Genomic DNA, 23,969 nt, shown 5'->3' with positions numbered 1-23,969 from the left:
TGCCCCTCGCAGAAGAACCCCCCCCCCCCCCCCCCCCCAGCCCCGCCCCCCCCCCCCCCCCCCCCCCCCCCCCCCCCCCACCCCCCCCCCCCCAACCACCCCCCCCCCCCCCCCCCCCCAACCCCCCCCCCCCCCCCCCCCCCCCAAAAAAAAAAAAAAAAAAAAACCCTTTTTCCCGGACAACCCACTCCTTCTTCCTGTTCCCTGAGTGTCTGTATGTGCAGAACAGAAGTCAAGTGATTGTATGTGTGTGCGCGTGCGCGTGTGCGTGTGAATGCGAATGCGTAAACGTATACGTACCACACCATGTGGAGAACCGCCTAACTCCCAAGCTAGGAGGCAAGCGCAAAACCCAAAACGACGGCCGTCCTCCCCGCCCCGCCCCCTTCCCTTGTAACGCAACATCTCCGTACCGCCTGCCCTATGGGAAGCGCTGGAGCATCGCTCCGTTTTTCTAGGGTCGGTCGGCTCCCTTTTTTGGTTTTTTTTGGGGGCTGGGCCCGTCCGTGTGGGGGAGTAGGATGGCGAGATTGGGCCGCGGGAGGGTTCGAGACGGGCCCGGCGATTCCCTGGTGGTGTGCTGGGGAGGATCTGGTTGGGATGGGAAGGTCCGTCCGGGATGGGAATGGGTTGATGTGGAGGGGTGATAGCCGGCTGGCCCGTCGGTTTATTTACCTGTTTACACTAGGGAAGACTGACGGAGGGGAGCCTGACGTCTTTACTTCTTCGTCGATGCTCGGGCTGCTTCGGATTCAAGTTGATCAGTCGCATATTCCTCAGTGAAAGACGGGACTGTATGGACTGGCTGCGCATCTTCTGTTCCGCCTTCATGGTCATACCCCTTGGCCGTGCCATAAGCAGTGTTGACAAACAATATACCCAGTTTTTCTCGCGACCGAGCAATGACGCAGTCGTCTAGTAAGCTTCTCAACCATGGTCAAGCTGCCTGAGTCAGCTGACGATGGAGTGGACTGATGACCCCCTACTGTAGACAACATGGCCAGCTATTCTTCCCCCGACCCCCAGGCCTGTGAAACAGTGAGCGGAAAACAATCCCCGTTGTTCGAGCCGTTTGTGACTACTCCATGTTAGTAACATGCAGAAGGCGGGGTTGATGATCATTTGAAGCACTTGCTTGGAAGGAGAATCCGGCAGCCCATGGAGCAGACTGATTCCTTCGGTTCCCACTTGTTAAGCCCTTGTGATGAGCTACACGTCGTATGATATAACGGGATAAGGCCGAAAACAAGCAGAGGGTAATGTCTATCGTTGGAAAAGTGGTTCCCATTTCGAATCTATCGAAGGCTGTCGCCCACCGTGGTCTCGGCATCGTCCCCTTCCCTCAGCTGTAATCTCTCTCTCCTCCCCCTCTCTCCCTCTCGACACCTCCGCCGTTTCGAATTGTAAAAATAACAATCACCAAGCCGCTCCGCGGAAGCCAGGATCGGGGGGTATCAGAAGGTACACGGAGTGGGGCTCATCAAAAGGGGGTTGAAAGTCCGCCAACTCCCCTTCTCCCAAACATCATCCTCTCAAAATCGCTCTCTCCTCTCCCCGGCCCATTTTCTCATCGGCTTTCTTCACTCAACTGTTTCCAGTTGTACCCCGTTGTTAGATGAAGGGGGAAATGAAGCTCCACCTCCCACGACAGGCGACGAAACAGAAGAAACCTCCCATTCTGAACCCGACATGGGTGCTCCGCCCGTTCTGCAACGAGCCCACGTCGAACCGACATGATGAACGCTCTCCGTGGCAAGGATTGGAGGACGTGGGCGGTCAAACTAAAAACAATCCTCTGAACTCCTGTGGTCGGACGAATCCGCCAAACAAAATCAAAGATTCCTGGTGGTAGGTCGCTCTGCGCGGTTATCATTCTCTGCTGACCGCGAACCAAAATATATGGTGGACGCTAGCAAAACAAACTGGAGGTGGCGTTCCTGATGTGAAATGTAGGACAAAGGGAAAAAGTAAGAAAAAAGGGGGGAAAAAAAGGCAAGCCTCGTTTCGCCAAAGCCGGAGCGTTAACAGGATCGCTGAAAAATGGGGAGGCAAGTAAATACACGATGCGAGAATGAAAACAGGACGAAAGGAAAAGATCGTGTCGTCGTAAGGGTGAGAGATTTGCTCGGCCTGCTGGGAAGGAAATGGAACTGATGTGATCCGAGTATGGTAGGTGGCTCGGAGCTCGGAGCTATCAAGGGGTTTGTAAGAGGTAAGGAGATATAGACGTCTGTGGCCATCGGGCACACTCCTCCCAAGTTGATTGATCGTATACAATGTCGCTGCTTAAGCGACTCGGGGATTATACACCAGAACAATAGTATGTACTCGTTGGGTGTTGTTCTCGGAGGGTGGAAAATGCAAGGCGGTGCCTCACATCACTATACAACACCCACAGCCGCCGCCCTTCTTCTCCGAGGGGTCCTCGGGCATCTCCGGAGCTCTACTGATGGACGATCGCGGACGCTGCGAGATGGGGTTCATGGGGCCGGGGCTGGGGAGAGGGCTGAGACTGGGCTTATCAGTGATCTTCGGGATGGTGGTATACGAGCCAGTCCGTCCAAGTGGTTGGGGGGGACTTGGTGGCTCGGGCCTGAGCGGCCAGTTTTCTCCCGTCTGCTTCTCTTCGGCTTCCGCCTCCGCTTCCTTGGAAGCTGGGTCCTCGTCGGCCAGAACGGGTGGGTCCACGAAGCCCTCGTCATTCAAAGGCCGGAATTCCCGGTCGTAAATGTTCCCAAATTTGCCCTCTCGCTCCCACTTTTCTTGCTGTAACCTCTTGGCGACAGTGGGCAAGAGTTGCTGATCCGGAGGTAACCGCGGATCCGGGCGGTATGCCGAGACCAGCCATGGAGGGTCACCCTCTGGCTGCTTGTTGAGCTCGCCGGAGCGCGTAGATGGTCGCGTCGTTGCTGTTCCGCTACTCGTCGAATCCTTGCTTGGTCCGCCCCGCGTCTTTGGCCGGCCAGCAGCCCCGTTCACTGCCTTCCCCGGGCCCGACGCCTTTCTACCTACGGCAGTTGATGCACCTTTCTTGGGGGATCCGTCGGTGGCAGATCGCTTGGCTGGCTGAGCGGCCGGCAAGTTGGTGCCGCTTGCAAGGGCATTGCCCAAGCTCCCGCTTCTTGACCTTGGTTTGGGATAGTTGATGCTATCTTCCTCGCCAGGGCTGCCGTCCTTTTTGCGAATCATCGGGGTTCCTCGCTCAAGATGCTCGGGGGGGATGGGAACAGGGCTGAGCTTTGCAACAGGGATTCTCGACACCCCTTTTGCGCTGCCGTTGGAGGCGAAGTATCCGTTCGCTTCGGCGGCAATCTCTTCGGGTAGCCTGAAGTCCCAGCTGGGAACTGAGACTGCTAGCGGGGTGTGGGGATCTGTGGGCGTCTCCGAGTTCTTCCTCGACCTCGGCGTTGTCTGGTCTATGCTTCCAGTGGCTATCTTGGTACGGCCATTGACCTTGTCCTGGCTTGGGTCTCTCCTGGGCCGGTTTTGGCTCTTCGACTGCGCCCGAGGGGCTCTGGGCAGAATGATGCCCGCGGCCTGGAGCTCCTCATTCTCTATCCTTGCTAGCTTATCTCGATGGATCCATTTCGAGTTCTCGTCGATGGGCTCGTTCCCGTAGACCTCATTGACGGTTCTCTTGTGAGAATCTCCCACTAATTCGCTCTGGTTGGTACTGTAGACGTCCACTAAGCCATCTGCAAGACTGCTGGCCTCCTTTATGCTTCGAGACTTTGCGTCTTTGGTGTAGGGTGGCGATCGGTAGCTCGCCTCGGGGTTCCGTGCTTTCGAATCTGGGGCAGCATCACCTCCCCCTTTGAGTTTTTTCGTCGTGCCATCTACCCCGTTCATGAGATATCCGATCGGAGGAGAGATACCGTTTTGCAAGGGCAGAGAAGCCTGCCCGCTTTCACCGCCATTGTTTCGAGCCAATTTCGTGTTTTTAGAAGGGTCCTGCAAGATGGGCAAGAAGAGGGGTCAGTGGTTGACCGCGAAGCGAAACACCAGCGAGTCGGGGTGATTGGGAGGAGAGCTGTCCTCACCTCTATGTGTGCAGAAGAAGAGATGTCCCATGAATATCCTGTGCCATGGGAACTGCTTGGTGGAGTTAGAGTCGTCGCATTGGGGATCGCAGACATGGACGCCATGGTTTGGCCGGCACGAGACAACTGCAGCGGACCACTGCGTGCTCTGTGGGAGTGCAGAATCGACGACCGAGATGTCGGATTCTCCGATATTCGCCTCGTCGTTCGCCTGTCGCCGAGCTTGAGAATGCAGTCACCAGCTGCTGGGGAGATTGACGGGTTTCGTGGTCTAGTGCCTCATTTGCTTTCTGCCCCTTGGGGCCGCTTCGGATGGTGATAAAATTATCAACAACCACTGCCCTTTCTGCGAATGCCGTGCGTCTGTTGCCCCATTCATCCGCCAGTTGCAGCTGTGTAATTGCCAGGATCGAGGAAATTCGTCGCAGACGCAGTCGCGAGCTGTCCTGGGCGGCGCTGGACGGCGTCAATGTGGGAGTTCTGGGATGATTGGGGGTACAAAGGGGATGGAATTTGGGGACTATCCAAACGGCCGGGGTTGGTCTGGGCGCTGGCGTTGGCGTTGCATTTGTTCCTTTTCTGCTGTGCTGCGCTCCCACCCCTGACACACTGTGAAGAACAGAGAAAAAAAGGAAAGAAAGAAGACCCTTGTTCGGAATTTGGAAACCAACGAAAAGCGTCCTCGAGCCAATGTGGAAATCCTACTTTATGTAGGTCTTGTAGGTCCTACTGGATAATGCATGTCTAACCCTGCCTACATATACAAACTCCAGGGCTATAACCAACTCAAATTGTCAGATCAGTCAGATCAGATGGAGCTGCAGCTCAGCACGCAACATGGACGGCTAATGCCACTCCAAGAGCCTACCATCATGCAGCTAGAAAGTATGAGAGCCGGAGGACCCTGGCCTGCAAAGGCCGCTGCGGCTCATGAATGGCCCGCAACTTACAGAGCACTGACCGTGAACATGCCTTTGCGATAAATAGGGGCCGCCCCGGCTGCACGTATCCATTGACCAATCCCTCGATTGTTAGAGCTCCGTGTGGATACCATTCTTCCATACGGATTTCCGCCAAACCAATCTTATACGGAATTCGGAAGCTTGTTCGCACTGTCTGCCCTCCAATCGATGGCTGCTCCCGTCCTATATTCTGTCCGACAATATTCCTTGAAGGTCCAAGTTTTGTAGCATCTGGAGGTTCGGTTTGATTGTGTCTCTAATCATGGTCAAACTCGTCTTCCCCACGACCGGGCAATCAGTTCCCCTCCGACTGCATCTCCCGTCGGCGGGGAACATCTACCATCCGCGGGGACCCAATATCCATCCTGTCTGAGCACAGCACAACCACACCAGAGTGGACGGCGTGCGGGAAAGGTGGAGCAGAAACGAAACAAGTTCCCATGCAAGGTAAATCCAGCCACCGCCGCTTAGAGTCAGGGGGTTTTCCCGATCGAGTGTCTGATCGCCCAAGCCGAACCGCATGATCGGGACCTCCATAATAATAAATAATTTTCGCGTAGCAACGAACAGTTACACATGGAGTCCCTGTCGCCATCCACGGCGAGATCGATGCGGTCCCGGCGTACCAGGTTCGTTTGCATAGCGGACACACATAACCGTCCCGTCAAGTTGCCAAAGGGTGATGTCCTCATCCATGCAGGTGACTTGACGAACCAGGGCAGCTATTCAGAGGTACGAAACCCGCCAGATATTCCCAGCCGCAGGCCGCAGCCTCGACTTGTTTTTCCCTGGGCGCAGTCAAGCAAACGGGTCAGTATTTCCCTGGCTGATCATCCGGCATCCGCTGAACAGCTGGCCAAAGCCGTGTACTGGCTTGAGAATACCGACTTTGAGGCCAAGATTGTCATTGCAGGTATCACCAGGGCCCCCCAACAACGTTCCGCGGATGGGCTGCAGCTGATACCAACCAGGTAATCATGATATTACCCTTGACCGTGACTTCTACGCCAGGCGGGGGTCATCGCTTCACAGCCAGAGCATCCAGGACCCTGAGGAGTGCATCTCTCTTCTCACCTCTAGTCCGACGGTAACCTACCTTTGCCACAGCCAGGCGACCATTCGCCTGACAAAACCGGACGGACCACGGACAACCTTTACGGTATTTGGCTCCCCGTACAGCCCCCGGGTTGGTCGCTGGGCCTTCGATTATGCCCGATCAGACCTAGCTTCTGGATCTTCGTCCCCCGGACCTCATCCCCTGGCCCCTGATACCGAGCACCCCGCAGTTGGCATCCAGTCACAGCCCCTTCCCGGACCTACGGCCGCAGAGCTATGGTCTTCCATCCCTCTAGCCACCGACATCCTCGTTACCCACACCCCTCCACACCTGCACTGTGACCGGTCCACCACCCATGATCTGAATCTTGGATGCGAAGATCTGCGCCGTGCCCTCTGGCACATCCGGCCACGCCTCCACGTGTGCGGTCATGTCCACGAGGCGCGGGGAGCCGAGCGGGTGCGGTGGGACATCCGGGGCGAGGGGCGGGAGCCATATACCGAGGTTGGGGCGGAGCCATGGGTGGACCCCTGCCCCGATGGCGGGAAGATCAGCCTGGTCGACCTCACGGGAAGAGGCGGGAGGGCGCCGCTGGACAACGACGGCTCGCACCCCGCGACGGCTCCACAACTCGGACCCGGTTCCCAAACAGGAGATCCCACCCAGCGAGGCCTCGGCAGCTTCGGGGAGAGCAGCGCCAGCGGCAGGCCCGCCAACTGCGGCGACGCGGACCCCGAAGGCGGGGCGCTTCTCACCGGGCAAGCCGGGGACCCCGAGAGCATGGCTCGGTGCGACCGGGCGTCGCTGCTTGGCCGGACGGGGCGCCGGGAGACGTGCGTGGTCAACTGCGCCATCGCGGCGACCAGCTGGCCGCACGCGGGCGGCAGGCGCTTTCACAAGCCCGTTGTCGTCGATCTGGACCTGCCTGTCTGCGAGGGCCAGGATTGAGCGCGGCACCTGACTTGGGTGCCTGGTCCCATCGCCCGCCAGGTGTCTTTGGTTGTGCGCGTGCTCGACCGAGCCGGGGAGCTAGGTAGGTAAAGCTACGTGGTTGCCTTTTGGGGAGGTTTCACATGCCAGAGAGTGTGTCTGTCTACCCTGATATCTAGCCGGATCCACTGGCCGTATATCAGATGGCCCGATGGCCCACCTTGCCTGCCCAGCCTCGCCTCCCCCTGCATCCCGCTGGCCTGCCCCTCGCGCTTCCCCGTTGAAGATGGTGCTTCTGTGGCCCTCGATATCAGGCCTGTGGAGACGATGGCGTCCCCCTCATGTGAGGACCGGGCTGACCTATCACGGGGGTTCGGCAGCGCCAGTGTCAACTGTCGTGGCAGTAGGCCAGGCCAGTGCCTCGCGGCAGAGACATCTGCCCTATCGGGACGCACGCTTGTCGGCATGTTCAGGGGACACTTGGTGAAGAGCGACTTGCCGCCGCCGTCCCGTTCCTCACGATTGCCTCAACGTTGCGCGCGTGAGTGCCGACTACGCCTGAGCGTAGCGTCCGTCCAACTGCCGAGTGAGACACTTGTCTCTCGGGATTTGCACCTTTTGTCAGAGATGGGCATCTCGCGCCAGGCAGCGAGGAGGACGTTCTGGGACATGTGGCCAAATGCGTCACCCTTGGGCCCTTTTGCCTCTCTCTCGGGGCTTTTGCCTCTCGTGTGGTAAGCGGCGATTGTTTACGACGTGAGAGGCGATTGTCGACTGTTTACGATGGGGGTCATTCATTCGCGCACTCTACATGAAGCGGGCCTCGAGTCCTTCGACCGGGCCGGTCCTATAAAAAAGGGGCCTATCCCCTCTCTGACTTGGCGACATATATCCACACTGAGAGAGGCCAGAGATGTGGCGGATGTGGAAGACTTCGTCGTTTGGATGGATACCTGTCACGATTACAGTCGCTGCTACCGCCAAGACCAGCGCAGCAATGCGAAATAAACAACCCTTGCTGATGCATAGTCGTTTGCCTTGCTTCCCCAGTGTGTTCGATGGGCGCGGGAGGCGCGGGGAGCGATGCTCCTCCTCCTCAATAGAAAACGGTGGAGGATAGGGGACCAAGTGGTGGGATTTACCCGAGATCGCTGGTCAGATGGAAGCTTACACTGCATCTCCCCCATACAATTCCCCCCATTCAAGGAAACCCCAGGTAAGGAGGGCCCCCACAAGGGCCCGGGACACTACCTCCTAAGCGTGAATCTACGCTACCACAGATGGAGTGGCAGCGGGCCGCCCTTAGACTACCCATGCCGCTCCAGCGCCAGTTGACGAGTGACCTGCTTTACCAGTTTAGCGTCTGCCAGCTCGAGAGTCAGCTGACTCGGAAAGTGCTGAAGGCATTGCAGGAAAGTGGCTACCGGGGACGACGGGACCACAGTTAGCTGTTCCTTTCACAAGCCGCTCCGTGGCAATTGATTGATCGGCCTCGGGACTGAGGGGATCTGGGGAAGAGAAAGCCAAGAGCCGCAGCGTTTGTCAGGGGACACCCTGGCCGGGGAGGATCGTGCTGGTCTAGGTGGACGATGGTTAGCGCTTCTAGACTCAGTCCTGGCCAATAGACAGGCCAATAGCTCACATGCAGGCTGGATTGGAGAGCTGCACATGTTGTTGCGCCATTTAGTTCGTACCACACTTGCAGACCTGCCAATGAGGGGTCAGCCAGGCGTGTGTCATGGACGGGATAGATGTGTCTCAGGGGCAGAATTTCAACATGTAACTACTAGTTCTAGTACTGTGTGGTGTGTCGATAAGCCCCTACGTCCCTGTGGGGGGCCAAAGTATCTGTACTTGGTATGTCCTGGATGGAATACGGATTACCCGTTGTAGAACTATAGTTGAAGAGTCTCACCACTCTGTTACTGTGATAGGTGATAGTCGGCGGACAGATGAGATCATGCCACACCGCTTCCCAAAGATCAACGGTCATGGTTGAACAAGCGCTGAGGCGCGTAAGGCCACAAGAAACCCCATCCATGGTGTGGAACTTCTCGACCACCGCTTGCTCGCTCACTGTCCGTGTCTGGTCCATGTTCTGGATGTTACGATCTCATCGATGGCGGGGTAAATGGAGCATGCCCCCCACGAGTCGACTCGCCCCGAGTGAGGCCGGTTTGCGGGGTTGGGACTTGCTGTGCGTCCGATATCGATGTGAATGATGCCTGTACATGGCACGGAGTAGAGGTAGGCCCATCGTCTGTGGTTGGTATTGGCGGGGTTGATCTTGGTCAAGATAGCCCAGAGTTGGACCTGAGCTAACTGCCCGGGTCACTCAAGCCGGGAAGGTGGTTCCTTCCTCACCAGCAGTTTACCTTCAAACTTACACTTTCCAAAACATGGAATCTGCCCTTTGTCCTGCAGTAAATGACGACGAAGGATGGCTCGAGAGACAGCTAGATCACAGGCCGTATTCGTTAAAAGGGTGACCACTGACACCAGACGAATGAGAGGAACTGTCGGAGGGTGCTGCACTAGCAGCTGATGGCGATCCAATGTATGGCTCAGATGGATGATTTGCGGAGTCTTGCTCGGGTGGGCTGGCATGCAACTGGCTTACGTTGGAAGAAGGTGCAGACCGCTTGGAAACCTCGTGCAGTGGACTGCCGGCAGCCAGCAAACCAGCGAAGAGATGCGAGTGCGATCAGGCAAGGAATGGCTTGTGCTGCCTCCCTCACCACTCGGTGGATGGAGCGTGGCCCTGCATTCCCACTGGCCGCCTTCCGTTGTGATTCGTCTGAGACAACCCACCCCCTCCACTCAACCCGCTCAATCCACTCAAGGACCCCTGGCCGGACCTGCGGCTTCGTCCCCCCGCTGGATTGGACGACGACCCTCCTCCAGCTGCACTCCATTCGCATAAATTCCGCACAAGACACAAGACCAGACTTCGGCGCCACGAGTCGTTGCCCGATGGCCCTCTCTTGCCCGACCCCGTGGGATGCGGGCTCTCTAGGGATGTTGCTGGTTGGGGGGCTCGTTAATTAATCCAAGCTCAAGTGCATCCAGTCATTGGCACTAGATTGCCGACCTCCCAGGCATCAAAGTAGGTATGGTTTCCGGTGCCTGTACCTGCTTCTCCAGCCCTCGATATCTGGTCGCAGATAGTCCCCTGCGTCGTGTGCTCGCTCCTCCGCTCAATATCGTTGTGACAGTGGTTGCAGTGGCAACGCCCCATCCAAATGATGGGGCGCCATGCAGTGCAATCGATAACGGCGCGAGGATATGTTCTGAAGCACGAAGTACCTGCCACAGTAGTGCGCGTCTACGATATAGGCCAGACCTACTTCGGTATTGCCAGCATAGCTGAGGAACTAATATTGCCCATGCTAGGAATATGGGGGAGGGAGCCAGTCATGAGGATCCCATGCCATCCACACAAACGAAGCCAAGTTGTCTGATCCGTTCCTTGGCTGCCATACTGGCAGCGGCCGACACTCCCTTGCGGCCTGCGCCAGGGCTGGCAAAAAACGAATGGCAGCTGGGTGACGCATGCATGCAGCTATGGTGTCTTTAATATAGTACTCCCTCTTCACGAGACTTGCGATTGTTGGAATTGTTGGACTTTGATGACGGGGCACTGGGTTCAATTCCGTGCTTCCCCTCGTGGACCAAGTCAGTTGGAGGTAATGCTCAATGTGCTGGGCAACAAGGTTGGTGCCTCATTCGCAGGATTGGGGTCCCTTTCTCCTCCGCAGGAAGGGGGAAGGCGGGGCTGAGGGGATCGTTGCTCCGCCATTGTGCTAGATCATTGGATTGAGTGAGCTGCATACCTAGTATTCTGACCTCGTCGGCCTGCTTGGCAGGCCATCTCGGATCCATCACTAAGGTGCAGTGCGTTGTGGCCCGGAAAATGGCCGCTCTTGACGCGGGTGATCCCTCGCAATCCTCACCTCTGGAGGAACCCTCTGGTTGTTTTGTTTTGGCTCAAATTCTGCGTCGTCAACCGTGGCATTGTCTAATTACTGAGGTTGACGATCATTTGACTGATCATCCTAGGTGTTTCGACCTTGAGTTGTTATCGCCGACTTGCCAACACACCGCCATTACCATTACCCCCATTGCACGCAAACGAAACAGAGCCAAACAAGACGACTCAAACCGGGACTCATACCCACCTGCCCCCCCTTTCGATATTACGGCCTAGGGGCACTGATGTGGATGTAATCCGTAAATAGCTGCTCCGTATCTCACGTAAACGTTTTTCTTGCTGATGGCATCATTTCGCCCCCCTGACCTCGGCAACTCCCCGCCACTCCGACACCAGCCACGGGGGCGAAATTCGTAGACCGCCACTTGTTCACTCACTCGACTTACACTAGGTGCATGTTAGTAGTCCCTGGTTGGTAATGAATGTACGCAGCAGTGAATAGCTCGCAAGTCGGCTTCTACGCATATCCCGACGCTTCTACGAGTCCGCGTACGCGTCTCTTGTCTTGCAACGAGGAATACGGAGTAAACGACTTGAAAGGGGGCACGAGAAAGTGACAAGAACAAGCCACAGGCAGAGACCTGAGCCAAGACGGGGCTAACTGTTCTATTCTGGAATCCCTCGAGGTTCCTGAGGAAGGCGCAGGTTTTGCCCGATTCTCTAGGTTACCTATTCAGCCTGCCTCGTGCTTCCTCAGCCCATACTCGGGCGCCAGAAACGGAAAGAAGAAGAGAGACCACCTTCCATGGCATCTACAGGAAGGGTTTTCGCACGTAACACTACTTGAGCAGGTTCCTTTGCCGTAAGCCGGGCGGGCAACATCGAAGGAGGGCGAGGTACCTCAGCAATTACAACCCTGGTTAAAGCGCAGCAAGCACCAGAAACGCACCGTACCCCACAGGCTAAGGTGCTGAGAAGCCACTAGTAGTGATACTGTGTACAATACTGGCTGACTGGTCATTGAGACCAAGACGGACCACCATCGGCTCTTCGCATCTCTGCGCCAGGCCGAATCAAGATGCCAGCCCCAGCACCACGCATCAACCCCTTCCTTTAAACGGTCCAAGTGTCAGCCATTCTCCAGGATCCCTCCTCCCCCTCATCCGCCCTGGCCGCTGCCCGACCGACAGGTGACTTCATCACCATTCAATAACAAAACAAGCCGACCCCAAGGCCATAATCCCGGGCCACGCGCATCACGTCTTTGCCCGCTCTCCCTCCCTCAGCGTCCCCCACACAGTCACGACATACCCAGCCTCGGGAACCAAAAACGGCCAGCTCTGCCCTTCTCTTCGCCAAACACCAAGCCGACCGCTCACCACAACAAGCTCAGCAGCCCCTTGCCTCTGATCACCACCGCCTGTCGCTCTTCCCCGACCGACTGCTTTGCGAATCCCTACAAGTAGCCCAAGATTCTTGATCTGGGTTAATTCTATGCCTCGCATGCAGTAGTCTCTCCCCTGGACAGCACCCTTGCTGGCCTTGAACAACCGACTCGTTGCCCAGCAACTCGACACTCCCTCCTATTTTCCCCCTTCAACCTCGGTCTTGCCCGGTGCCCGGCCATTTTTAGACTCGTCAAAGATGATGAATAAACTCCCGCCAGACCCGTGGAGGATTCTCGGCCTCGAGAAGACGGCAGACAAGACAGAGATTCGCTCCACATACAAGAAGCTGGTTCTCAAATGCCATCCCGACAAGGTCCAGGATCCGACATTGAAGGCCCAGAAGCAAGACGAGTTTCAGAAGGTGCAGCAAGCCTATGAGCTCCTCATCGACGATGCCGAAAGGATAAAGTACGAAGAGCAGGTCAAGCTCGCCGAGCTCCGCAAACAGGCCGCCATGATGTCTAAGAACATGGCCAATTCTCCCGCTGCCCGGACACCCACGAAACAGCATTTCACCTACGAGATTAGAACGGCCGAGCCAAGGTTCAAGTCTTCGTCGCCCCACGACATCCCACCAGCCAGCGCAAAAGTGTACCCCCAGTACCATTCCGCTCGCTCGTGGGATGATGACATGAGCCCTCGAACTCAGGCAATCTACGAGGAAGAACGTCGTGCTCGCCGTGCGGCAAGCTACGAAGAACCCTCGAGGCGGGATGATGAAAGACGGGAAGAACGGAGGCGAAAGGAGAGGGATGAGGACAGAGACAGAGACCGAGAGCGTCGTGAGAAGGAAGCCCGTGATCTCCGCAGGGCGGAGAAGAAACGGCAAGAGAAGGACCGAGACAAGGAGCGGAAGCGGGATCAGGAAGATAAGCGCCGTCAGAAGTCTCCGTATGTCGAACCCTACGAGGAGGATGAGGTGTTTGCCTTCAAGGTGGAGAAGAAGAAGTCGTCGAGCAGCAAGAAGCACGACGAGCCGAGGGAAAAGTCGTCTTCTCGTCGAGACCGAGAGCGCGAAAGAGAACGCGAAAGAGTACGTGAAAGAGAGCGGGACGAAAGAGAGCTGCGCGAAAAGGAGCGACAAGCTTCGCCTCACGCGCCGAGGAAGCTGAAAACCGAGACGTACCTCGAAGCAGCGGCCAGCTACATTGAAAGGTCGAGGTCAAAGCCATCGCTGCCTAGGGCCCAAACCTTCGCAGAGCCGGCGACGTATTTCAACCCACCAATCTCTGTGCCGACTCCACCACCGCCGCCGGTCGAGTTTATTGACGACGATGTTCGGCGGTCCTCCGCAAGGGCATCTGGCCGTCGCGCCTCGAATGACGTGCCCATGCCCATCCGCTCCAAGGAGAAGGTCTACGCCTCGCGGAAGAAATCTTCCAGGGAGGGCATCGACATCATAGACTCAGGTTCGCCGAGGGCGCGGGCAATCCCGTCGCTCCAGAAATCGCATTCCACGCCTCCGGTGGTCCCGGAGTCCCCGCCTCGCCCGAACCGGGTGAACACTCTTCCGAAAGAGATGTATGCCCGGCCATCGCCAGGGCCTCCGAGCTTTGGCAGGACGAACACGTGGGCGGCGGGTGAAGATGGCGACAGAACCCGACGTCCCGTGGCGTACTATGACCGCGACTCTGATGACGAGCCACTCACTCGCCGGAGCAGGCGGACTCAGTCCCCAGAGCCCGTGGAACCGGTTTCGTACCGATATCGGGTTGAGGGTCACAAGACGACGAAGATGGATCCCGCGTATGAGTATGACGAGCAGCCCCCCGCAAGAAGATATAGCGAGTATAGCTCGAAGGTTGTCGAACCAAAGCGGGAATCGTCTTCTTCGTCTCGGGACTACTACCCCTCGCACTCGCAATACTTCCCCAAGGTGAAGCAGACCAAGACATACACCGAGGCGGACGTTGCGTTCAGCAACTTCCAGTACGCGCCGGCGGTGCATCCCCCAGACCCCGTCTGGGCCACCTCCTGAGCAATTGCCGACCGAGGGCTGGTTGTATATATCCTAGAGTCGTTACTTAGCCGCTTCGACTCACTCCGCATCCACGGCTTCCATTCTCGCTGCACGGCAATTCGTCGATATCCAGGTCCCTCCGGGTACCTGCTTCGGCGCTGAGGATCAGCCTGTGTTTTTGGTAAATCATATAAGAAATTCTTTTTTCTCGGGTGTATTTTTTGGGGGGGCGTTTCCATTTTGTTTGTTTAATCTTGGGTCATATCTCTGCTTCCCTCATGGTGTCAAATGTCGTCGGCTGTGGGCCTTCAACTCGTTTTCCCTCACGACCTGTGATGTCAACTATAAGGCGTTTTTTGGGGGAGTTTGATCCGTCCGTTTCCTGGTCCTTTACTTTATCCCACATGAACGACAGACGTCATGAAATACAGTAACGAACCGTCCTGTTTTAACGATTATGATTGCTTTTCCTCATCTTGGATCAGAGTCCTCACCGAGGTGGGTTGGGGTCTTCGCAGAGATCTGGCGGGCGTGGCAGCCGGGTGGGCGGTGGTAGTGCCAGTGAGCAGGAGAAGGTGTCTTGCTGCGAGCGCGGGAAAGAGGCGGGAGGCCAGGAAGTTGATGGAAGGGAGAATCTCCCTATGTCAGTTCGGACGTCATCAAGCTGTCCCGCGCAGTCCAATGGGTCCCTGGGTGGCAACAGCAAGGCTCTGGGAACAGTTAATTTATCGGCGTGCCATTGGTCGAAAAATTAACTTTCTTCACTCTTCGTTCCACGAAACCTTCCTGCTTGGCTGGTTCCTGTCAAAGAGCTGTTTTAATCCAAGGGCTTCGTGGCCTTTGTCAGACCGTGACTGCCTGCCGACTGCTCACCGAGAAAGTTGCCTCTCCCCCGTTCGTTGCCTACCTAGGTAGGCTACGCAGTATTCCCCGCCCCTCAACTTTGGTTTGTGTGGCATGCTGTCATCCTCTTGATTCCTACTCGAATTTCCGGGTTCTTGCATTTTCGTGGTGTACTTTTGTGGCAGCCGGGCGTGGTGCACATGGATATATCTATAAACTTACATACCATCCATACCTACATACATACATACAGATAACGCATATTTATAGGAGGCGCGGTTTCGGGCAATCCTTGTTTCCAAGAGGGGGGGGTTCCAGGCAGGTGCATACCATATCCAACGATTTCGTTCTATGATGTTGATGGTTTCAGGGGAGGGAGAAAGGGAGGTAGTTGTTGGCTTCCGTGGCGAAGATGTCTAAGTCATGGCACAAGATCAAGCAACGGTCCAACTTTGGCAAGGGGCAACGGAATGCTCGTCATGGGACCAATGTCCAAAGGCACCTTTCCTTTTGGGTCAGCACCGGACTCTATACGTCCTAGCCAGATCCCGCCAGGTAGCTGGCGTCGGGATTGTCGAATAGAAAGACTCTTTTAGCTTTCTGTTTGCTACGATGCCTGATCTAGAACTCTACGTGATCGGGAGGGTGGGTGTCTGGGGACTCTCTTACTTACATCACATCTGTTCTCGCGAAGTATATCGGGCCAGGCGCCTGTAATGCAACGCAAACTGAAGAAAATAAGGGTGGAAGTCGGGGAGATGGGATAGGGTAGAGAATGCTTGGTTATTTCTTCTAATTATCCATCTATATGTAGGGTATAGGGCGTGTATACAGGCAATCGTACTGTAAAATAACACTCAATGCCTAGGTGGGGAATATAGACAAGACCCAGCAAGTGCCTAGGCAGGGGAGGCCTTTCTTTCCCACTGCCGAACTAAAAAAACCAGAAGCCAACGCTGATAGATGCTGCATACGACAGGCATATACAAGTGTAGCTGAACCGTGGCTGTCCTGAATGAGAGTGCAGGCAAGGTTCCAGAATCCTGATCTGGTCGACTCATCGATGCCGACAGCGCTGGGATTTTTAGGTATATGTATACACATATAGCATGTAGAGAGTGCCCTGTTGCCAGGGTCACGGTTCTCCTGACAAGTGGTCTAGGTGAGGCCTTCTGTCATATACGGGGTGCTGATTCTCATATCTCTCGTCTTCAGACAAGGACATATAGAGAGCACATCTGGGCAATGAGGTGAAACACACACGAAATTGTTAGTCAGACATTTCCATCCTCAGCAGCAGATAGATTTAGATGGAAAGCAGAAAACTAAGCAGCAAGCAAAATGTGAACGAGTTTCGAGATGTTGTCGTGTCTCTCCAAGAGAACACGAAGAGGGAACGAGACGGAATGGATGTGGGAAGAGAACTCACCAGACTCAAACCGAGTATCATGCTGCACCAGAAGCACACATTGTTGAGCGTCTTCCTGCCGCGGACCCACCTGGTGCGCTGCAGCACGACGATGGGCAGCTGCAGCATCTGGCAGACGAAGCCGTAGCCCCTCAGCTTCTTGGTGATGCACGCCATGACGACCTCGTGGCCGACGGCGGAGATGAGGAAGGTGATGGCAGTTGCGTTGGCCCTGCCGATGCGCGGCCGCGTGGCCGAGTAGACGTGGCGGCGCAGGAAGCTGTAGACGGGCACGTTCCACTCGCGGCTGAACTCCATCCAGTCGGTGCTGTTCCACCAGTCGCTGTAGAAGTGCCGGTCGGCGAAGCGGGTGGCCTCGGCGGCGGCCCCGAGCACGTACTCGAAGATGACGAGGAAGACGAGGAGGAAGGTCAGCATGAAGGGGAAGAGCAGCCACGAGATGGTCTCGGCCAGCGTGAGGAGCGTCTCCGACGCCGTCAGCGGGTTGCCGGCCCCGCGCGCCGACGGGTCCAGCCGCGCCTGCGCCTCCATCAGCACCGGGAGGATGAACTCCTCCGACGTCACCGTCAGCAGGAAGATGCACCCGAAGATGGCAACGATCTTGGAGAGCAGGTTCGTCCAGTCGATCGACGCCGTGCGGGGGTACTCGATCTCGTAGCACAGCGTCGGCAAGCAGAGGAAGTCCACGTAGTTGGCCCACGTCAGGTTGCGCGGGTACGTCGTGTTACCCATCGGGCTGGTCAGCTCGCGGGCCAGGTCCTCGCGGAGCTGCGCCACCTCGTCGTCTTCCGGCCCGCTGGAATCGGCGCCCGCACCCTTGCCCTCCGCCTCGGCCCGCTTAGGGTTCGCGACGGTGCCCATCGGGTTGTCGGGTGTGGGGTAGAGGTATGCCGGGGCGCGGGACGCGGTGGAGGGGTCGTCGAGGGCGCGGAGCCGCTTCTCGGTCTCGCTCAGGTGGCCGTTGTAGAAGGCGTACGAGTGCATCTTCATCAGCAACACCATGGTGTGCAGCAGGAGCGTCACCTGCGCCGTCCACGCCCAGTCGAACACAAAGGGGACCGAGATCCACACGGCCAGCCACACGATCTCGTAGACGCTCATGATGACGGCGCCGCCCCTCCGCCAGGTCAGGAGGCTCCCGGCAGGCGCGGCGCGGATGGCGCGCTGCAGGGACAGCGAGACGGCGGTGCTGGCGGCCATGATGAGATCCCCGACGGCGAGGTGCCACAGCTTGATAGTGAAGAGGGTCCAGATCTCCACGCGCAGCGGGTAGCCCGTGTCCCTGATGTTGCGCAGCATGGTTGTGATGGCCATGATGGCCAGGCCGATCCAGAAGAGGTTGAAGAAGCCGTGGAAGTCGCGGTAGTCGCTGTTGGGGTCGAAGTGGGACACTCGGCTCGCGAACTCGATCGTCGGGAAGATGCGCCGGCGCTGCTCCGCCCGGACCTGCCGGCGCGCCGAGGAGAGGCTTTTAACCGAGGGCGGTGCATCGGCGGGGATGGGCGTCGACCGGCCACTGCCCGAACAGAGAGACTTGTGATTAGCTGTCGGCTTCCTTCCTTAATATGAAATCCCCAAACGGGTGCATACCTCGTCATCCCCACGGAATTGCCATTCTCGGGGGTTGTGAGATGGTCTTTGCTGACGTTGGAGGCGTTGCTAATATCGGAGAGCTGCGACTGGACAAGCCGCCTCGGCCGAGGGCGGATGACATTGTCGTTGGTTCCGACGAAAAAAGGGTCTGCAGAAGTAGACATTGTTTCGCCTGCTATAGCCAAACCCGGAGACCCAAATCAGCCTTTTACCTACAGGTATTTCCCACGCAGCGGGTGCTCCCGTCCAAATGCTAATCAAAGGAGATAAGATATAAATGGAAAAGACGTCACCAGTTGACGCACTCTATGCACGTGACTTGAGAAGTGGTATCTTGCAGTTTCGTATCCGGGTTGTGAGAGAGATCTGCCCTTCCAAGAGCCAGCCTCGGTTTCTTCCCAGCAACGCACACCTCTTTCAACTGCTATAGCTAATGAAGTCTTTGGCTTGTGATGTGAGGTTACAGGCTATGCTGTGATCCTAACATGCAGAGACCTACTGACGTCAGTTTATCCAATCTAAGCGGAGCGTTACAGCCACATCCGTCTTTCTGTGGGTTATGTTTGTGTTTCTCAGTCAGTTGAAGTCAGTGCAAGTCAGTGCCAAGGCAGAGTAGGCATGTCTCAGGGAAGCAACCATGCATGGCGGTAGTCGCTGCGAATACGGAGAGCCTGAACAACTCGTTTGAGCAAAGACAACGAAGAGCCTGGGCGCGCCGAACAGATTTGTATACTTCACAGGCGAGCCCATGGAGAAGCTATGTTGGCGCTGCTGCTACACTATCCCACGTACTGCCAGGATTCCAGCATGAAGATGCCACACTGCCGGGCCCTGACCTTGAGCACCTCTTTACAGGCTCGCAAACTTTTCGCGAAAGATCTTCGCAATGACTTCTGGAACTGGTCCCGTGGCTCCGGTCGCAAGGACCTCGTCGCGCGTGACACGAATGAAGCGAACGCCCGGTGCCTTCTCTCCAACCACGGCAGTGAGCTTCGCGGTGTCTTCGTCAGAGACCCCCCCTCCGAGATAGATGACCGAGGGGACCCGTCGTTCGCCGGCGGGAAGCTTGGCGTTGCTGCCCAGCCCGGACTGGGCCGCGGCTTCGAGTTGTCCGGAGCAGACGAGGGGGAGCTCTGTCTCGGCCGTGGCGGTATCGAGGCATGTGTGCACAACTGTTTAGGTTGGCCCGCCGGCGTTAGTCATGCTGTAGGGCCACTGGGTATGGACTTGGTCAGTCTCTGTTGCTTACCATCGAAGTCCGGGAGGAGTAGCTCTCGGACAGCTTCGGCAGTCTTAGCATCGCGGCCGAGAGTTGCGATTGGGGTTGGGGTGGCCATGCTGTGGGAACGGTGCGGGAAAGAGAAAGGGAGTAGACCTCGAGAGTTTTGCTATGTCTGGTTCAAACAATGAGTTTGACTGATCTGACTGGTGAGTTGAGCTGCTTGATTTGACTGACTCCCTCCCTTTCTGCTCTGGTGAGCCTGCAAGGTGCTACTTATACTTGGGTGGTCGACGAACAGGCTCTGCCGTTATAACCGCATGACGGACAAGTCAACTCCACGATTGTGTCTTCCTAATCACTAGCACAATGCAGACAGCGGTGTAAGAGCTAAGAATGGAACAAGAAGCCATAGGCCTGAAACCAGGCATAGCATCTCGCCGCCAGTTGCTAGGAACCATCGCCGGAACCAGCAAGGTTGGCAGGAACAGCCGGTGATTATCTTTGGGGAATCCCGATGGTGACCACTCCAATAGTCAGAAACCCACCACGAGCTCGACAGCGGACGCAGTGGTGATGGTGGACCGGCGCACCATCTTAATTCCGGCGTCAATGCAAAGACTGAGAGAGAGCTGTATAGCCTATGGCAACCCACCATGGCGGAGACCCGTGGACTCGGTTCTCGGACATGACATTAGCCGCCTGCACGGACGGCTTATATCTTGAATGCGGTGAATCGCGACCATTTCGGACGAGCTTTGAACACAGACGTCCGAAGAAAGGGGATAATGCGAGTCCACGATGCATTCGGGCCCTTCGGAGGAGCAAGAGCGCGGGGCTCCCGCACGCATTAGAACACATACATCGCCCTCCTGCTGGCCCTCCCAAACGTCATTGGGAGTTGCTCTCAATCCTGCACACATCACACCATTCCCGTCCAGCTCAATTCGTCCTCGGCCTCGTGAATGCATGTGCATACAAGGACCCCGGCGCTGTGCCCTTCAACGTTCTCGCTTGGCACACAGCTCGGCCTCGGAGGACATAACCCATGCCCGGCCATGGTCCAGCTACCGTCATACAGCTTCGGCGGCAGGGGCTAAGGGCTTGGAGATGCTGTGGGATGGATGGAGTGGGGGCTCTGGGTCAAGTCTTTCTGCGAAGTAACTAAATCGTTAATCGATGATGGTACCTCTGGCCATAGTCCCTCCAGGCCAGAAGGATGATCTAGACTTGGTCGCCATCGCACCTGTGATCTGTTCCGCCCAGATCAGCTGCATATGTTCCAAGTGCCCTGCTCACCAGGCACATCGAAAAGCCGAAGTGGCCGATAGAGGGCGAGATATATATATATATAAATAACGACTCAATTCAAAAAAGTCTTCTCTAGCTTAGTTAGCAAACAAACATATCCCACACATGAAGGGGGAAAAGATCCCCTCCTCAGCTTCAGACTTCAAACAATTCCAACTTTCGGACTGCTTCTCCTCTTCACCCGTTCCTGCCCTGACACAAATAATTTCCTTCCCCCTTCACAGATTAGATTCGAAATTCAAAATGAACTCCGATTCGAGATCCAGACTCGCTTATCCAAACAAGCTGTTCCCTGACCCAAATAACAACCCAGCCCAAAGTAGATAAAGCCGTACACACAAAGGAAACGCCCAGAAAAAGGTATGACAGTGTTCTGCATTCTCGGGGGAATGGCTTCCTCATCCACCTCTTTCAGGCTCTTACTTTCCGTGTCGTCTCTCGTATGATGTTGCCACAGCAAACCAAGGGGACAAATAAAAGGGGGTGCTTTGACACTTAATACTCCAGTATAAATGCAAGACACACTGCCAGCCGGTGCATATCCAAGACAAAAGAGAACATGGGGTAAGGATATATGGGGGAATACGTGGCGGGGAAGCATGTCCCATAGCAACACGTAGGGTGGGAGCTGGGAGGCAACCTAGGTATTGCGCCTGAGGGGTCGCTGGCATGGGGGCAGTCAGGCCCGGCGCAGACTAGTCCGGGGCCTGATACTCCCAATCCAGGACCGGCATCACTACCTCGGCAGCGTGTTGAAGTCCATATCGGGCCCCATGCTACTTATTCCCAGCGGTGTCATTGGGCTCAAGTCGGAGGTATTGGCTCGCTGTAGTGCATGGAAGTCTCCAACGGTGCGGATGTGAGGCGGCACCATGGCGAAACTACTAGCTCGCTGTGGTTGCTGTCGGGCCATCATGTTGCTTCCGCTCATGGCCGGAGCCATAGAGTTGCTTAGCCTATTGCTCAAAGCATTGCCCATGCCAGGGTTGAGCCCTTGACCGAGGCCTAGGCCTTGATTCAGAGACTGTGTACCCAGCGTCATTGGTGGTGCCTGGCTCATGCCCATGTGCGGATTCATGTTCTGAAATCCGGACATCGAATGATGTTGCTGCTGCTGATGCTGCTGGTGTTGCGTGTGCTGCTGGTGCTGCTGCTGGTGCTGCTGGTTTTGCTGGTGCTGCGGTTGCTGCTGCTGATGCTGGTGGTGGTGGTGTGGTTGATGGTTACCAATTGGCCCAGGCGTATTTAACGGTCCGTTGTTCCCATTCATCGAACTCATGACAAGGTCAGGCATGGAACCGAAGTCGTGAGGCAAACCATGCCCAATCTCAATCCCGGGAGACATGATCCCCGGAGAACTAGCAAAGGGCGAGTTGATGTCGTTCTTCGAGGGAGCGCCACAGGCAGAACTACCCGAGTCATTACTGAGTTCGTCCATACGAGGGACGGCGAATTTGTTCTCGTACTCCTCATGCGGGAACATGGGCGGCTGGGCCATACCAGCATTGCCGAAACCGTCAAAGATGTCAATGTTGCAAGCATTCTCGGGAGCATTTTGAAGCATCGGATTTGCGAGACGCGGGAGGATGTCGTGAACCTTGCTGAGAAGCAAGGGCAGGAACCGTTGGTCGCCATTACGGAGCACCGAGATCACGTTCAGCATTTGATGAAGATGTTCCCGGGGTCCGACACTGAAAGGATCGCGGGAGGTGGGCTGCATCGACAGATACTCGGTCAAGGCGCAGGATATTTCGCAGAGCTTGTCAATCTAGATTTGTTTGTTAGCAGGAGAGAAAACCGAGAACCGGTGAGATGTTAGGGAGGCTAGAGACGTACCAAACCAAGGCCGAGCAGGCCCAGGCTTCCTGGGAAATGCGACACCATAGGAAGCAGGTCACGTCCGATGTCAATGGAATACAATTCGGGGGCGTTTCCATTGGCCATGCTCAGCTGCCATTGCACATTCTTGAGCCACTGTTGGTCCACTTGCAATTCGGCGAGCTGAGATTCCTGCGAGTTCAGGTACGACGGCAGGGCTTCCTGCAGTTGCTTCTGCAGGGCCGAGACATATGGCGCCGAACAGTCTCCCCTAACCCTGGTAAAGAGTGCGACGAAGGCGTCATCGAACGGGCGGAACAAATTGACGAGGAGGATGAAGCCGCTTAGCTGGTGCGCAAGTGGATCGGTGGGATCATCGCCCGGCGTCGGGAGGTTGATGGTGGCCTGAAGCGTCAAGGGTCGGCGGCGCTGCAAGGCGTAGGCCCTAGAAGCAAGATCAGTATCATACCTAGCCTGCGGCAACAGGGCGACGCCAACTGGGAATGGATGGGTCTAAATACCTTTCAGTCACAAAGAACAGCCAAAATAGACGTCTCCGCCTCGATGCCTCAATATCGTCGTACTGTCTGTAAGTGTCCTCGTGGTTCATCCCGATCATATGCAGTAACGTAGTAGCCTCTCGCAAGTGGAACCAGGCCTTGTCATGCATGTCCAAGGCATAATAGCAGCCGAAAAGGAAGTAGCTCGTACAGAGTGTATTGAGGGTTGGCGTGTCAAGGTAGTCGTAGCCCTTGCGAACACGCACAGTCTCCTCCATCAGCAAAGTTCCAGAGACAATGTTTGCGCCGGGCATGCTATCGAGGCTGTAGGGGTCGCTCCCAGGCATCGTCATGCCAGGCTGCAGCATCATAAACGCAGAGAGCGAAGTCAGCAGACAGTACGTGTCTAGGCTCTGGTCCATAAAGAGCGACTGCTGTTCAAGCCGCTGGCGGTGGAGGATCGGCATTGTCGGGTACATGTTGGCGAAGAAAAACTCGATGGATTCCTTCACGATGTCAGGGGTGAGAAGTCCCGGAGTCGGTGCCAGGCTTGGGCTCGAGGGCGGGCTGTTGACGCCGTTCAATCTGTTCTGCACCTTTGCAGAAAGACTCGTCTGGCGTTGGGTCTCCCGGAGCTCGCTGATGACCTTGGCCCTCGAGCCTTTCGGGCCCTTCTTCTGCGGGATTGCATTGTACGTGCAGGACAGCTGGGAGGCAGAGCAATTGCGGCAAGGATTGATTCCGTCGCACTTGACTTTGCGACGATGGCAGGCATCGCAAGCCCTCTTCACGGCCGTCGACATGATTGACGTCGTGCTCGAGTCCGCGGATTGAGAAGGTGAACGTTTCGTTGCTATTCAGCGGACGGCAATCGGGGCGCACTCGATACCTATTCAATAGGCTCCCATCGGTTGGGTGTGCTCCACGG

The 23,969-nt window shown here is 56.4% G+C and overlaps 8 protein-coding genes across 8 annotated transcripts; 4 read left to right on the top strand and 4 right to left on the bottom strand.

Moving 5' to 3' along the window:
• The first annotated feature begins 166 nt into the window (after window positions 1–166).
• Window positions 167–1,179, top strand: QBC33DRAFT_529002 (uncharacterized protein). Its single transcript, XM_060427104.1, has 2 exons — window positions 167–1,078; window positions 1,136–1,179. Exon 1 carries the CDS (start codon window positions 424–426, stop codon window positions 781–783), a length of 360 nt encoding a protein of 119 aa, XP_060286913.1. The 5' UTR covers window positions 167–423; the 3' UTR covers window positions 784–1,078; window positions 1,136–1,179.
• Window positions 1,180–2,373: 1,194 nt separating this feature from the next.
• QBC33DRAFT_445317 (uncharacterized protein) lies at window positions 2,374–4,145 on the bottom strand (the record flags this gene model as incomplete). Its single annotated transcript, XM_060424323.1, has 2 exons — window positions 2,374–3,729; window positions 4,041–4,145. 2 exons carry the CDS (start codon window positions 4,143–4,145, stop codon window positions 2,374–2,376), a joined length of 1,461 nt encoding a protein of 486 aa, XP_060286912.1.
• Window positions 4,146–5,414: 1,269 nt separating this feature from the next.
• Window positions 5,415–7,162, top strand: QBC33DRAFT_278600 (Metallophosphoesterase domain-containing protein 1). Its single transcript, XM_060423230.1, has 3 exons — window positions 5,415–5,734; window positions 5,855–5,915; window positions 5,974–7,162. Exons 1-3 carry the CDS (start codon window positions 5,579–5,581, stop codon window positions 7,005–7,007), a joined length of 1,251 nt encoding a protein of 416 aa, XP_060286911.1. The 5' UTR covers window positions 5,415–5,578; the 3' UTR covers window positions 7,008–7,162.
• A 5,402-nt stretch (window positions 7,163–12,564) lies between these two features.
• On the top strand, window positions 12,565–14,346 carry QBC33DRAFT_512434 (DnaJ-domain-containing protein; the record flags this gene model as incomplete). Its single annotated transcript, XM_060425906.1, has 1 exon — window positions 12,565–14,346. One exon carries the CDS (start codon window positions 12,565–12,567, stop codon window positions 14,344–14,346), a length of 1,782 nt encoding a protein of 593 aa, XP_060286910.1.
• A 201-nt stretch (window positions 14,347–14,547) lies between these two features.
• QBC33DRAFT_278590 (uncharacterized protein) lies at window positions 14,548–15,901 on the top strand. The gene is made up of 3 exons (XM_060423229.1): window positions 14,548–15,239; window positions 15,442–15,489; window positions 15,542–15,901. The coding sequence occupies exons 1-3, from the start codon at window positions 14,749–14,751 to the stop codon at window positions 15,765–15,767; spliced, it is 765 nt and encodes a 254-aa protein (XP_060286909.1). The 5' UTR covers window positions 14,548–14,748; the 3' UTR covers window positions 15,768–15,901.
• Window positions 15,902–15,937: 36 nt separating this feature from the next.
• Window positions 15,938–18,707, bottom strand: QBC33DRAFT_528982 (MBOAT, membrane-bound O-acyltransferase family-domain-containing protein). Its single transcript, XM_060427103.1, has 3 exons — window positions 18,191–18,707; window positions 16,601–18,116; window positions 15,938–16,409 (listed from the first exon to the last, which is right to left on the bottom strand). The coding sequence occupies exons 1-3, from the start codon at window positions 18,355–18,357 to the stop codon at window positions 16,383–16,385; spliced, it is 1,710 nt and encodes a 569-aa protein (XP_060286908.1). The 5' UTR covers window positions 18,358–18,707; the 3' UTR covers window positions 15,938–16,382.
• A 335-nt stretch (window positions 18,708–19,042) lies between these two features.
• On the bottom strand, window positions 19,043–19,530 carry QBC33DRAFT_556171 (uncharacterized protein; the record flags this gene model as incomplete). Its single annotated transcript, XM_060429700.1, has 2 exons — window positions 19,043–19,365; window positions 19,443–19,530. The coding sequence occupies 2 exons, from the start codon at window positions 19,528–19,530 to the stop codon at window positions 19,043–19,045; spliced, it is 411 nt and encodes a 136-aa protein (XP_060286907.1).
• A 1,724-nt stretch (window positions 19,531–21,254) lies between these two features.
• QBC33DRAFT_278564 (uncharacterized protein) lies at window positions 21,255–23,969 on the bottom strand. Its single transcript, XM_060423228.1, has 3 exons — window positions 23,063–23,969; window positions 22,560–22,986; window positions 21,255–22,491 (listed from the first exon to the last, which is right to left on the bottom strand). Exons 1-3 carry the CDS (start codon window positions 23,842–23,844, stop codon window positions 21,460–21,462), a joined length of 2,241 nt encoding a protein of 746 aa, XP_060286906.1. The 5' UTR covers window positions 23,845–23,969; the 3' UTR covers window positions 21,255–21,459.

Source organism: Phialemonium atrogriseum (genome assembly GCF_030411735.1).
Source record: "Phialemonium atrogriseum strain 8032-3 unplaced genomic scaffold QBC33scaffold_4, whole genome shotgun sequence".
Classification (NCBI taxonomy): domain Eukaryota; kingdom Fungi; phylum Ascomycota; class Sordariomycetes; order Cephalothecales; family Cephalothecaceae; genus Phialemonium; species Phialemonium atrogriseum.
The sequence above is the reverse complement of the archived record's forward strand: the minus strand, read 5'-3'. Positions and strand labels throughout refer to the sequence as shown.